Genomic DNA, 15085 nt, shown 5'->3' on the forward strand with positions numbered 1-15085 from the left:
ATCGGTGAGCCATCGGTATAGATAAAAACAATGATGATAGTTTACAACATGATAATAATAATAATGAACATAAATGACTTATATACATATACACATATATCCACATGCATAAATGCATACATATATGCCTGCATATCAATTGTACAGTCTTACTTGGTAAACGTCAAATTTACAAAGTTAGGATATCAGGTCTTGAAGAAATGAATCCCATATTTTATGAAAAATAGGACTTTTTTGTTTGATTGTGTAAGTAAGCCTTTCAATTGCTATGCAAGAAGAAAGCTCATTAATCCAAAGGTTCAAAGATGGACAGCAAACACTTTTCCAGTTTCTGGCAATAAGACGTTTCGCTTGTATTAAGCAAAGGTTAACCAACTTACTTTCATGAGTTCTTAGGGCCAGGGCATCTGGAATAAGACCAAGAATACAAATCTCTTGGCGTACAGGGATTTCTTTGTCAATGATGGTGGAAATTGTGTTGATTATTCCTTTCCAAAAGTCTTGTATGTGCTTAGATTTCCATATGCAATGAAAGAGATTATGGTTTTAATTTTGTATCGCACTCTTCCGGAAACTCAGGCACACTCACAGGATGAGTTTCTCCATCTTTGTACATCGATGCAATGTGATTGAAAAGTGCTTTGAAAGGTCAGCAGCAAACTGGGTCAAAATTGCATAGAAATTTTGAGTGGTGGGCGACTTTGCCAGTGATTGCACCGGCCTTTTGCCCAGCAGTTCTCAAGCCATGTGTATGCAGGTTTTCATTACAATGAGATACCACAGCAGCTGATTTCAAGCTGCACTAGGTAGGAGTGTTATGTAAAAATACACCCATCTTATCTGTCTAAATCTCAAGGTGGGGCTGCAACAGAGAAGAAGTTGTTTAACATGAGCATGCTGTGTCCAGTTTACTGATGATGTTACATTATTTTTGGGTAATGAAGTTAAAATTTAAAGGGAAAGTTCAGTGATTTTAGAGGTCTGTCCTATTTATCACTAACCATGTTCACTGTTATAACTTTCAAAACATTTTTACATCACAGTTTTCATCTCTGAGAAATCACCACCAGCCTCCTTTTAGCATCTGTTAGCAATGCTAATGCAAGTCAATGGGGTGTGAAACCATTGCTTTCAAAATCCCATACAAGTGCTTTGAGCAAGTTATATTACATATCAGTGGTGGAATGTAACTAAGCGCATTTACTCAAGTACTGTACTTAAGTACAATTTAGAGGTACTTGTACTTTACTTGAGTATTTCCATTTCATGCTACTTTATACTTATACTCCACTACATTTCAGAGGAAAATATTGTACTTTTTACTCCACTACATTTATTTGACAGCTTTAGTTACCAGTTACTTTTCATTTAGAGTTGATTATTAATACAAATTATAATTCAACTAATAAATTATGATATATTTGTATAGGTTCAGCTACCCAGCAGTATATAAAGTAATTAAAATTAGCTCCACCTTTACCAGCTGCAACATTAAAGTGATGAACACATTAATGCATCAATAATTATAGTCCAATAACATGATATATATGATTCTGAAATGGGCCATTCTGCATAATGACTACTTTCACTTTTGCTACTTTAAGTATATTTTATGCTAATACTTTTGTACTTTGACTTAAGTAAGATTTTGAATTCAGGACTTTTACTTGTAACAAAGTATTTTTACACTGTGGTATTGCTACTTTTACTTAAGCCAAAGATCTGAATACTTCTTCCACCACTGTTACATATTCTTACTATTACTGCAGCTATGGAAGTATATGGAATGGCTTGCAAGTGATTTTAGAGTTATGTTTCATATCCCATTGACTTGTGCTAGCATTGCTAACAAATGATAACAGGAGGTGGCTGCTGATTTCACAGAAACGCAAACTCTAATGTAAAAACTTTTGGCACATGCTAACAGGAGGCTTGATTGGTGATTAGTGATCTTTTGCCTCTCTTCTCCCTTTGGCTGAATCGCTGAACCTTCCCTTTAACATTTTCTCTCCTTTAACTTCTTCTTCTGTTGGTAAAATCGCTGAACCTTCCCTTTAACATTTTCTCTCCTTTAACTTCTTCTTCCGTTGGTTAAATCGCTGAACCTTCCCTTTAACATTTTTTAACAGTTACCTCTCGCTTCCATTTGGAGGCGCCAGTAGGGCTGGATGATAATTCAATATTATCATTTATCGTCTTTCAGTGGGATTATATTGTGATGATATGGTGATTTTGGGATATCGAGACGCACAGTTCTGCTGTCTGAACTGAGAACAAGCAAATTTTATTTAGAAACCCAGACAAAATGAAGTATGGTTGGAATATTAGGTGAAAATTTCAGTTTACTTTGACATCACACCAAACATTACCATTCGGTTTAATATGATGAACATTAATTTTATTATTTAACGTGATTGTGCTTATGTGAGCCATATCGTCATATATATCGATATCGAAAAAAATCCTTATGATTATCGTGATATTGATTTCAACCATATCATCCAGCCCGAGGCGCCAGCGTGCAAAGTCGGTTCAGATGCAGATTTCACTGATTAGCACACCTTCACTGTAGGAATGTTGTGATTAGAAATTAAATGAAATGAGTGAAAACCTGCAGACTCTTGGGTCTCTACTTTAGAGGTCTGACGGTAGCCATGCTGACGTTTTGCCCTTCTCCCCGTCTCGCAGGCGGCTGCACCATAAAGAACCAGTCGAGTCAAACCCTGGAGCACTGTGCCGAGCTGCTGGGCCTGGAGGAGGAGGACCTGAGAGTCAGCCTCACCTCCAGGGTCATGCTCACGACAGCAGGGGGCGCCAAAGGAACGGTTATCAAGTAGGAGACCCGCCTTCTCACACACACACACACACACACACACACACACACACACACACACGTGCCAAGACACATAACACATTCACTGAGAGACCTAGACATTGACGCACACATACTGAGAGAAACCCATTAACACACAGTTACACGCACACATACTATGGGACACACGTACACACATTCACACACACACACACACATACACGCACATAACACATTCACTAAGACCTAGACATTGACACATACGTACATACTGAAGGACATGCACACACACACACAGACACACAAACTGACAACAAACACACACACAGACACATACACGCCAACTTATTAGCACTTAACGGCAGGATTGATCGCATATAGGCATGTGTAAGCACATCCACTCATACTGTGACACACTGGTCGGAGCAGATGGTTGATGGGGCTTCTTCTTCTCGTTATCTTATCACTGTCCAGAGAGTCAGTGCAAACGCTTATTCACTTCAGCTGACATGAGAAATATACAGGAAGCTGGAGTGAGGCAGTAGCTGGTTGGCTGCAGTTTGCAGGGAAGACACTCCAGCAGCTGCCTGATACGCCTCCTCCTCGTCTCGGTCGTTCCATCGCTGTCCACAAAGACAGCGGATCACATTTAAATGCAGTCGGTATTGATAGAGTAATCTAGTGAGCCATCTGGGCGCTCCGGTGAGGCGGCGGTGAGTCTGGACATCTTAAGACGTCTTTGATTTGAAAAGTTCACGAAAACTTCTCCGGAAAAGCTGTCGTACAGATGGAAAAATCCCCCCTTGGATATTGTTTTTGTACATTGGTAAATATCATCAATCTGTGATGTTCAGTGAATTCCAGGAGTAATTTTTGTGATGAATGTTGTAATTTACTTCTACTTCAGTTGCTGATCTCCTACGTTTCCCAGAATGCCTTTCAACAACCCATAAAGAAGGGGGGTGAGCTTTCAATCAAAGGAGGGTGTGTGGGGTGTGTACAACTAGTTTGTGAACATTGGGTCGTGTTTATAATTGCGGCCACACTCCACCATCTTGCGGCTGCATTGCATTCTGGTCTCTCTCCTGCTCCTGTGGGTGGAGAAACTGGTCTCTCTCCTCTTCTACGATGGATTTCTCCCTGTATGATTGTTGAACGTCTCTTGGTGCAAAATGGCGGCTCTAGAAAGAAGAAGCCCTCGCTCTTTGATTCTGAGGGACTGACACCAAAACCTGACGTTCACCGCTGATGTTTTACATCCTGAAACATTTTCTCATATCAAACTCCATTGTAGATAGCCTACATAGATGTCCATATTATCACTGGAATTAGAAAAATACACCGCCAAACAATAAAATAGACCCAGAAATGCAGGGTACATCACAAATACCCGTTTGTGAAGATTATTGCAGTGTTGTAGCGTAGATTTTTCCTTTAACCCTCTAGACCCCATAGCGCCCAAGAGCGCCCGTCATTTTTAAATCGTACCAAAAACTGAAAATTAAGTTATCAGCTTTGTTTTATATATACTTCAAGTTGTCATTGATGAACCGGAACCGGAAAATTTATCTGGTGACACTGAGACGTTTGATTTTCCCCGGGTTTAGTCGTCCTCCACCGCTAAATCTAAAAATCGGCTTCGCTTCACCGGCTAAGCGTCACACTTTTAAAACCTTCTGGAAGCTGTCAGATTGTGCCCGCCGTGTGTAGTGGAAAGTTACGAAGACATTGTGAATTGAAGTCTTTTGATTGAAATTGCTTGTCCTTGTTCGATAAAACAAGACACCAGATCAGCTTCACTAAACAGCGGGACCTACCTGGCTCTCACCGCCGCAGACGGACGCTGTTTTCCGGGAGGCAGTGCGCCGAAGAGTTGGTAGGAGGACTGACCGGGTCGCCGCGACTTTTCTCCATATAAGTTTGGAGACATTTTCCATATTTGTTTGGCGACTGTTACTGTCTGATCTTATTACTGTGTGGGTTGAGGCGCTGGAGGTTTTGTATGTATTTTGAAAGCTTATCGTTAGCCAAGATGGGAAGGATCTGTTCTGTTGTCATACTGTGAATGACACTGAAGGAGACGCCCTGAATCGCCTTGCCATGTATTTGGCACCAAATTAAAGAGAAAGTTGTGTTTTTTTAAATGGAAAAACTTGTGATTGTCAATTTCTTTTTATTTTTGAGATATAGCTGTTTGTTTGGAACGAGCAAGGAAATGCTGATTTAAGTGAGGATTCCCAGTGAACTGCAGGAACATTCTAGAATTCTACTGGGGTCTGGAGGGTTAACATCGAAGCAGAAATAGGAAATATCCTCGCATAATCTCACTTCATTCCAGTTGTCTGACCTTCACAAGTTTGTTGTGGCGCGCCTTCGAGCCCCATCATCCCTTATCTCCTCACAAACCCCTGTGATCTCGGCAATGTCACCGCTTCCATATTCATATAATTTTAGACGGGACAAAACTTCAAAATAAATTACCGACAGTTCAAATTACCAGCAGCTTTTTTTCGGTCATTTCTACACCTCCGTGCCCCTGAGAGCCCGACAGCTGTCTAGACACGAGCTTGTTTCTGTGGCATTACGCTTCCGCCGCCCCCACATGTAACGGGGGTTATGGTATATGCATGGCAATTCTCTGAAGTGACTGTCAGGAGCGTATGCTAAACTGTGAGAGGCCTCATTTACATGCACTGTGGGAAATTAAAGTGACAATTGCATGTTGGAGGACATATGGCGCTCTCCTCCTGCTGCAAGAAAACACTCAACACGCACTCAGGAATTCACATCATCACCACTGTGTGTGTGTGTGTGTGTGTGTGTGAGAGAGAGAGAGGCTGTGTGTGCTGTAAACTTAATTGCCAGGGCTTAGTGTTGTTGTTGTTCTAGAATGTGCTGAAGGTCCTTTACTTCACATGGTGTTGATTTCTTCACGGATGCAAACACATGTATGGTGAAAAAAAAACAGAGCTACCCGAAGTCGAAAAAAAAAAAATGCGACAGCGTAATATATAACCATGTGACGAAGGCCTGTGCTATATGCTTAAATAAATTATATTTAATATACTCAGATCAATAAGAGACAGACAGATGTTAAGTAGTAAAGTTTTTTATTTTCAGAATTAGAAAAGTATTACTTCTAATTCTGAAAATAAAAAACTAGGTTGAACTCTCTCTCTCTCTCTGTGTGTCTCTCTCTCTCTCTCTCTCTCTCTCTCTCTCTCTCTCTCTGTCCCTCCCTGATTTAATTTCACTTTCACTTATCGGTGTGTTGCAGATTATTTTCTCCACCCAGAGCTGTTCCAGTTCTGTTGACAAAGAGCTAGAAAAGTTGAAGATGATTTAACTTTATGCAAATAAATACGAAATTCCATCGTACTGACTTAGCTCCTATCGGTACTGTAGTCACGCCAACATCTTTGGACGAGCTATGCTAGCTCTCGTGATGGATGAACCATGGATCTAACGTTAGCAGTTCTAACGTTAGCAATAGTCTGAAGGCATGGTCAGCAAAACAATGCGAGTTATTTGCATCCCTGTTTCTTAAAGGAAGATGCCGTGTTTTTGGGGGATTCTCTCATTGGTCAACTTAGCCGTTAAGATCGTTGGCTCCGGTGTTTCATGCTAACACTTTAGCATACACTGTGTTGAGTGATAGCAGGCGACTAGCATTATCTCAAAAGTTAGAAAATGAGAACTTGTAGCAGCTATAAAACTAAATGATAAGTAATCTTTAGTGATATTCTGCCTAACCTGGCAGTTTTGTGTAGGAGACTGGCAACATTTACACAAAATATATAAATAACATTCTGTTTTTTAACTACCAGGGACTACTTTCCTTGTTTATATGAGAAGTGAAGGTGTTGTATAAATCACTGCACAGAATACGTGGTTGTTCACCTGAAATACAGTAGTTCCAAAAATAAACCTGACTACATTAGCTATTTTGAGTTAACAATATTTTGTTTTTAAAATTTATGAATCTACAGGTCATATAATGAAAACCACTAACCTTTTATTACTTAAGTCAGTCAGTCAGTCTTCTTTTGGATTTTACCAGTGCCCTGCTATCACTCAAGTGTATGCTAAAGTGTTAGCATGGAGCCTACTATCACTCAACATAGTTTACGCTAAAGTGTTAGCATGGAGCCTACTATCACTCAACATAGTTTACGCTAAAGTGTTAGCATGGAGCCTACTATCACTCCACATAGTGTATGCTAAAGTGTTAGCATGGAGCCTAGTATCACTCAACACAGTGTATGCTAAAGTGTTAGCATGGAGCCTACTATCACTCAACACAGTGTATGCTAAAGTGTTAGCATGGAGCCTACTGTCACTCCAAATAGTGTATGCTAAAATGTTAACATGGAGCCTACTATCACTCAACATAGTGTACACTAATGTTAGCAAGGAGCCTACTATCACTCAACATAGTGTACACTAATGTTAGCAAGGAGCCTACTATCACTCAACATGGTGTATGCTAAAGTGTTAGCATGGAGCCTACTATCACTCAACATAGTGTATGCTAAAGTGTTAGCATGGAGCCTACTATCACTCAACATAGTGTATGCTAAAGTGTTAGCATGGTGCCTGCTATCACTCAATATAGTCTATATTGCTATATAGTTGGATGTCGGATGTCACCTCAACTTTAATTTTCATGCCTTATCGTCCATACCTGCTACATTCATCATTTGGTGAAATATAATCTGGCACGGTAAAAAAAAAATCACATTAAAACTGCTTTGAACTGATATCAGAAAGATATTTAGATCCCGGCTGAACTAAACGATGCAGAGAGCAGCGATGGACGACTACGACTACTCATGTCAACTTTAATTTGCTGCTATTTTCACCCCGGATCTCAGCATTGGTGCGGGCTGTGGCATTGACATCTATTGAAAACGTCAAAACGTTCGCTGGGTAACGTCAGACTGAAAGGCAGACAGCGAGACAGATGGGCCTTGCTGTTCTTATAACACCCCCCCTCTTCCCCAGCCAAGTCCCTGTCTGCATTTAGCCTTACCTCAGTCACTCTAATGCCTGTGATTGTTTTGCTGGCAGCTTGGCCCCAGCACACACCGTCTGAATGCCAAGCCACTCGCCTCAATTTCAAACCTCCTACGCTAATGTTTATTTCTCCACTTTAATCTGTGCAGAGAGAAACCAGAGCAGATGAATAAAAAAAGCTGCTTTCCGTCTCGCTCTCTCTCTCTCTCTCTCTCTCTCTCTCCAAGTGTCAGTTGAAGCGTTCCTGTCTGTCAGTTAATCTCTTGGTGGATGGACACGAGTCTGAGAGATTTTTCGTAACACTTCATTCTTGTGCTTACCTCCATTTTTCTCTTTATTTATTTTTTCAAAGCAGATTAAATGTGCTAGGTGTAGCATTTCAGCATCAATAAATCATTATCACATCAATTTTGAGACATTAATATAATTACCGTAAACAAACTAGACCACCTTGAGAACACTCTACCAGTCTCTACTCTGCATCCTTAATTGTTTCTCCACCTGGTGGATCTGGAGAGAAATCTGCTGGATCGCTCTACGGCACAAAACAGGAAGAGGTTCTGTTCTTCCAGAGCAAACGGAGCTAAAGCTGAAAGAGTTTCTGGCAGCAGATGGTGGAAGGAGGGAAAGGAAGATGGAGAAATCACTTCCAACATGTTGATCCTCTTCAGGGAGGGGGAGGGGGCAGGAAGCAACGGGGCTTTTGGGAAATGTAGTTTTAATGTGGAGAAACACTAGAACTAACAATACTACTGGTGGGAGATAGAGGCTTTAGAGCAGTGGTTCTCAGTGTGGGGTCTGGGGACCACCAGGGGTCCTTGAGGGGGTTCCAGGGGGTCCCCAGCAAATTGATGAATTATTACGAATTATCACCATTATTTCATTTACAAGAAGTTAACACTGTTAGAGAATGTAGAAGAATGACTGTTTTGATCATAGTTTCTCTGTTATCTCTCTATGTACAATACAGATAGCCATGGAGTTCTGGACAAAATCATACCGAACAATAAAAATATTCTCAGATTTGGGTCCAAGAGACAAAATCTCATCAAATGGGGGTCCGTGGCTCTAATGTGGACTAAATTAGGGGTCCTTGATATGAAAAAGGTTGAGAATCACTGCTTTAGAGGTAGAGATAGAGGTATTACAGAGAATTCATCATCTCAACCCAGAGATCGCCTGTCAATCAAGCAGTGTGGGCGGAGCTTGGACGATGCAGCTGTTGATGCAGTTTGAGTTTCTGCTCTCTTCTGGACACAGGTTATAGGTTGGATCACTGTTGTGTCAGAGCAGTCGGGCTACAGGGAGAAGCAAAACAGACGTTTATTTATATGAGAACGGATTATTGCTTCAATTTCGCAATTAATCCTGAGAATAGCAAAGTGAGAGCGGTGGGTTGAGTTATAATGAGGTGGCGGGTCGGATTCCCTGCCAGCCATCTGTATACCTAAGCTGGTTATTTTTATGGGTTATGTAAGGAGGAAGAGCTCCGTGTGTGGCGCTGAGAGAGAGAGAGAGAGAGAGAGATGGAAGGAGAGGGGTTTGAGAGCAAGATAGAGAGTTATTAATCTGACGTTTATCTTTATTTTTCCTTTATTTAGCTATTATTTCCCCTTCTATATGCGTTGGTAACACAGATCTAATTACATGCCAATAAAGCAAGATGGAAATGAATTTGTGAGAGAGTGAGGAGAGAGAGGGAAGAGGGTGAGAGAGACAGGCAGAGAGAGAGAATGAAAAATGGCAAGAGAGACAGAGGGAGAGATGGGGAGAGAGGAAAGGGAGAGAGAGAGATAGAGATCGAGAGGTAGAGGGAGAGAGAGAGAGACATGCAGGTCGAGAGAGGGAGAAAGATAGAGACAGGGAGGAAAAGTGAGAGAGAGGGAGAGATGATGATAAAGTGAGAGAAGGGGGGAGAGAGGGTTTGAGGAAGAGAGAGGGGGATGCGGGAGAGGATGGAGGGAGGAGAAAGAGAGAGAAGGTAAAGAGAGAGAGAGTGTGTACAGAGAGGGAGGGAGGAAGAGTTAGAGAAAGATGGGGGGAGAGGGTGGGGGAAATTAAAGGAGAGAGAGAGAGGGAGACAGATGGAGAGTGTGAGAATGAGAGAGAGAGAGATGGAGAATGGAGAGAGAGAGAGAGGGAGAGAGAGAGATGGATGGGAACGAAAGGGAGAAAGATTTAAAATCCAGACAGGCAGAATTGTACTTTACATTTCTTGGGAGGGGAACATCTAATGTGAAGTGAGTGTAGTTTTGTTGAGGAGAGAGAGAGAAAGAGAGAGTGGGAGGGTGACAAAGAAATAGGAGCTGTCAATCATGTTGACCCGGCCGGGTGAGGTCAGCAGCTAACAGCTTGTGGCAGTTCGGGGGAGATCAGTCAGTCAGAAACTCCGGAAACTTCCACAGACTCACCACATCCATCTACGACTCTGTTACTTAAAAGAATTCACAGGGTTTTTGGGTTTTTTTTTTGGAGATTGGCCCGTTGGTCAGCTTACACGTTAAAGCAGAGTCAATTTTGTTCGAGTCCCAAGTCAGTGTCAAGTCTCAAGTCAAGTCCATGTCATTAATGTCAAGTCTCAAGTCTAAATGTAGAACAGCAAGTCAAGTCAGAACAAATCAAGAGTCCAGTATCAATTTAATATCTTAAAGAAAACTAAATATCTAGGACTTTTCAATGCAATATGGTTTTAATAGGATAAAAACTTGGTAAGAGCATCATGAGTTTGATTTCTATAATCAGTTTCAACTTCAATAAATTCAATCATTCCATACAAATTCAGAAAACAGAATTTAAATTCAGTCGTCTGCTGGAACAAATCTCATCACTTTCAATCTGAGTCATTTACACAAACACAAGATCTCAAGTCAAGACTTTAGAAACCTTTTCAAGTCATCAGAGTACAAGTCAGAGTCAAGTCCCAAGTCACCAGAACCCAAGCCAAGTCAAGTCTCAAGCAATTAATTTTTAAACATCAATTAATTGCAGTGGTGGAAAAGTCCTACATTCAAATGTTTACTGAAGTAAAAATATAGAAGTATTAGCAGTAAAATGAACTGAAGTATGAAAACTAAAAGTCGTCATTCTGTCAGAGAGTTAAATTATTGAAGCATGAACCTGTCAGACGTATTTTAATGTTGTCGGTCTAACTGCTCCATATACTGTAAAATACTGTATATAAGTGAAAGTAGCAATACAACAATGTAAAGATACTCCATTACAAGTAAAAGTCCTGCATTAAAAATCTTACCTAAGTAAAAGTACATAAGTATTGGCAGCAAAATGTACTTAGAGTATCAAAGTAAACATACTCATTATGCAAACTGTCCCCATTTAGAGAGTTATATTTTTCATAAATTATTGGAATATTAATGCTGATTTATTGACATACATGTACATGTAAGCAGCATTTTAAAGTTGTCAGTGTGAAGCTAATCTTAACAATTCATACTTTTGGGTAGTCTAATCTATAACAATGCTATTTTATAGTTATTTTATAAAGATGATCAAATGTTTTAAATATAAAATATTGATCTGAAAAGTAACTAGTAACTAGTAACTATAGCTGTGAAATAAATGTAATGGAGTAAAAAGTACAATATTTCCCTCTAAAATGTAGTGGGGTATAAGTACAAAGTAGCATAAAATGGAAATACTCAAGTAAAGTACAAGTACCTCAAAATTGTACTTAAGTACAGTACTTGAGTAAATGTACTTAGTTACTTTCCACCACTGGATGATATGCACCTAATTCAGTCTTGATCGTTACTTTTGTGCTTTTTGGATACCTGTAATGGTTTTCATTACCATAAACAAATGAGACCATGGTGGAGACGATTGGTAGCTGGTATCTCATGTCAGTAGGATTGTAAGTGATGTGAAGTGAAGTGTTCCGAAATTAAGTTTTCTGTTTGGCGTTACTGAAGAGGAGAAAGACATTTTTCCTTCAGCCTTTCACTCCCTCCAAATTTTGCAGCTGCGAGAAATTCCGAACATGGAGATGAGGCGCAAGGTAGACTCGCTTAGTCTAAAAATAGTACGGTTTTATTAAACTTCCATTGAAAAACGTGACGTTTCAGCCGTCAAAGGCAGGAAACAGGTGAACATGGGAACGGGGGAAGGATCTCAGTTGGGAACAGCTGGTGACTTTTCTTATTGCGTCCGATTACGAGAAATTCAGAAAGATTTAGCTTACCTTTGCATCCCGCAGACGATTCTTTCCTTACTGTAATCCAGTGTACAGCAGAACTCAGTTAGTATATTGTAGCATGAAGCACAAGTGTCTCTCAACTATATATCAGACCATTTCCTCGTAGCTTCTGACGGCTGAAAAAGAGCAAAATTGGATTTTTTTTTTTCCAATCAGTTCCTTCTGAGGACGGAGCCAAAGTGCAGCGGCGGTTCAGCCAGCCTGCTTCAGAGAGAGGAACTCGCACAAAAGGCGACATCAGTAATTACATTCAAAGAAAAAAAAAAAAAAAGAAGTTCACGGAGCAAAGTTGAGGTACGGACAGGTTGGTAGGGAATACATATTAGGCTACTTGTACGATTAGTGTCCTGACATTATGCCGCCCTGGCATTTAGACCTCTTGGTTTTTAAATGAGAGGGCATCACGGCGGTATTAAAACCTCTGGCTCCTGGCTCTCGCTCGGCCGTATGAATTAAACATGGCCGGCCACGGAGAGAGAGAGAGAGAGAGAGAGAGAGAGAGAGAGAGAGAGAGAGAGAGGCCAGGGGGTGAAGGCCGAGAGCTGCGGGGATGTTAGCGGCGGCGAGAGTGCGATAAGTCAGGGTTTAAAGGCCCGGTCCGCCGCCGCAGCAGCGTGGTTTCCCCCCCCGCTGAGTGACCCCTCTACAGGCCGGGTCAGATTTATTCACACACATCAGACACATTCGCTGACTGAACAAAAGGTACTGCAGCAAGTCGAGCATCAATCTGACTCGTCTTGGAAAAGAGCAGAGGAAAGAGGAACGCGATATAAAACGGAAACACGCGGCCCAAAGGCAACAAACAGCAGCCAATCATGTCTCTATGAACCAGTAATCCCTTAAAATAACCTTACATTTACATTCATTTACGTTAATTCACCCCTTAAAGGTCCCATATGGTGTAAAACAGGACTCCCCTTGCCTCTGTGATGATAAAGGAGTTGGATGGTCTATCTAAACATGGTGAAAGTATCAAAACGCACGGTCGGCAACTAAATCCACACAATCCATATTAGAAAAGCGAGCCTCTAAACGAGCCGTTTGGACTTCCGTAACTTTGTGGCGTCACAAAGGTTCGCTCATTATCATTTTTGTAAGAAATAATAGACTAACAAAGTGTTTTTTTCAAAGCGGTTGAGCGGTCATTGTTGTCATTGTTTATTAACCTGAGAGTTTTCCCTACCTGTAGCCGCCGGGCCGCGGCGTCTCACGTTTCACTCTCGAAACGGTTAGCCAATCGGAACGGAGGGGTCGTTAATATTAATGAGCCTTAAAGACACGGCGACAGAAACGGCCTGTTCTTGGTAAGGCTCAGAGAGATGCTGGAAAATGAACGTGTAAAAATGGATTGAGAGTGTTTTTGGTACATGACACCACATAAACGGGACCTTTAAGAAAAACCCTGCGCATGTGGCCTTTAACTTTAAAACTTCAATCTTATATCCACATTTAGACAGAGAGTCAGATTTATTCATGAAGTGATTTTAGGGACAGATTTGTCACAAGATCTTTACAGAGCAACAAAGGACACAAATACAAATGTAAAAACAGGCGAGAACTAACCTGTGTGTATGTGCCTGGCTGTGTTCACATAGCAATTTACTGGATCGAAGGCTTATTCAACTCTGAAATGTTTTGTCTTCAATCTTTTGTCTGACAGTGTGTGACAGGTAAACGGGTGTTTTGAGGGTGTAAAAGCTTTGTTTAAACATCTAAGCTCTCAATTCTGATGTGAATGCACACAAATGTCAAGATGGTCGAGTAAATTACAGATCGCAGCTTTAAAGGGAGCTGCCCTTTGTGCGATGGGTCACAGCATTATGTGCTGAGTAAAAATACAGTACCATAGAGTTAGCTGCAGGAAACAGGCATAAGTGTTTCCCATGGCGTTGCATGTGGCTTAAAAGGAATGTGCAGAGGAGATAATTTGTCGTTGTCGTTATTCTGAGCGTTGGGAGCATGAAGAGTTATTCTGTCCTTACACATGTTCTGTGACGCTGTGATCATGTATGAGAGAGAAGTGCTACAAATAAGAAAATAGGCAATAACTGCAGCACTTTGCTTCATGTTTGGTAGGCGCAGTAGTCCGACTCCTACCTTTTTTGAAATTTCGATTCCTAGGAGAGAACGGGTGAGTAGTCCGTTGTTTCTTCTCCGTCTCTGTTCATTTCAATTCATTTTCAATGAGAGCTGTCCGTTGTCCGGGCAACGCCGATGACACGTCCATCTCCATCAGATTTCCGTCCGTTTGGACAGACAGAAAGTTCAACCCAGTTGAATTCTATCCGTTAGTAATCCTGTCCGTTTTCTGACGGATCAGACATTAGATTTAATAATAAATTTTATGTATGTGCCTAAATTAAAACATGCTTTCACTGGGCGGTAAATAGTGTGATTAAATGTTTTAATGCTGTTTTTCCTTTAGTAAATCAGGTGCAAGGAGCTATTATAATAATTAGAATAAACCCTCTGTGCTCTCTGGCTGACACTCCTTAAAAAAACATATTCATCAGTTCTAAGGATAAATGTTTTGAGTACTCTTATTGGCTTGTTACTCGCGAAGCTTATATTGCACTTTCAGTAACGCCCCGGGGGGGGGGGGCTTTAAATCACGATGTTGCGATGTAGAGGGCTCAGTGGTCGATGACTGTCGGCCATCGGCGATGGACGATGGCATTGGCCATCGGACCAACCCTAGTAGAAACATAACATCTTTGAGTAAATAACACATTATAATAGAGACAAAGACAGACGGAGCGAGAGAGAGAGAGAGACGGCACACAGGTGGAGTTTAGATGTAGTTATTCTGAGCATCGGGAGTTTTCCCCCCTCTGTCCTTGAGTTCACTGCAGCGGTTGTGAAGTCGGTCCGGAGGCAAAGCTGGAGCAGAAACTCCGGCTCAGCGGCAGATTAATGTGCCAAGCTTTATCTCGCCCCTGCGATCGGGTCACTCTTTTGTCTGCCGCTACTGAACCATACACTCGCGCACAGTCAGAAGCAATTACAATACCTCCACAGAGCCTGCTGCCGGTTATGGTTTCTGATGC

General features: G+C 41.3%; 1 protein-coding gene across 6 annotated transcripts in view; it reads left to right on the forward strand.

The window, feature by feature from the left end:
* The window catches only part of LOC139660160 (unconventional myosin-VI-like), a 146386-nt gene that overhangs the window by 44436 nt on the left and 86865 nt on the right, over positions 1–15085 (forward strand). For all 6 annotated transcript variants that reach the window (XM_071538232.1, XM_071538227.1, XM_071538228.1 and 3 more), the window contains one exon: positions 2689–2833. In XM_071538232.1, the coding sequence (XP_071394333.1) occupies positions 2689–2833 (145 nt within the window). The remainder of the gene's footprint in view (positions 1–2688; positions 2834–15085) is intronic.

Source organism: Centroberyx affinis, unplaced genomic scaffold (assembly GCF_046629955.1).
Source record: "Centroberyx affinis isolate AG114_WGS23_722 - 3 ecotype Tasmania unplaced genomic scaffold, CSIRO-AGI_Caff_v1 ptg003228l_1, whole genome shotgun sequence".
NCBI lineage: Eukaryota > Metazoa > Chordata > Actinopteri > Beryciformes > Berycidae > Centroberyx > Centroberyx affinis.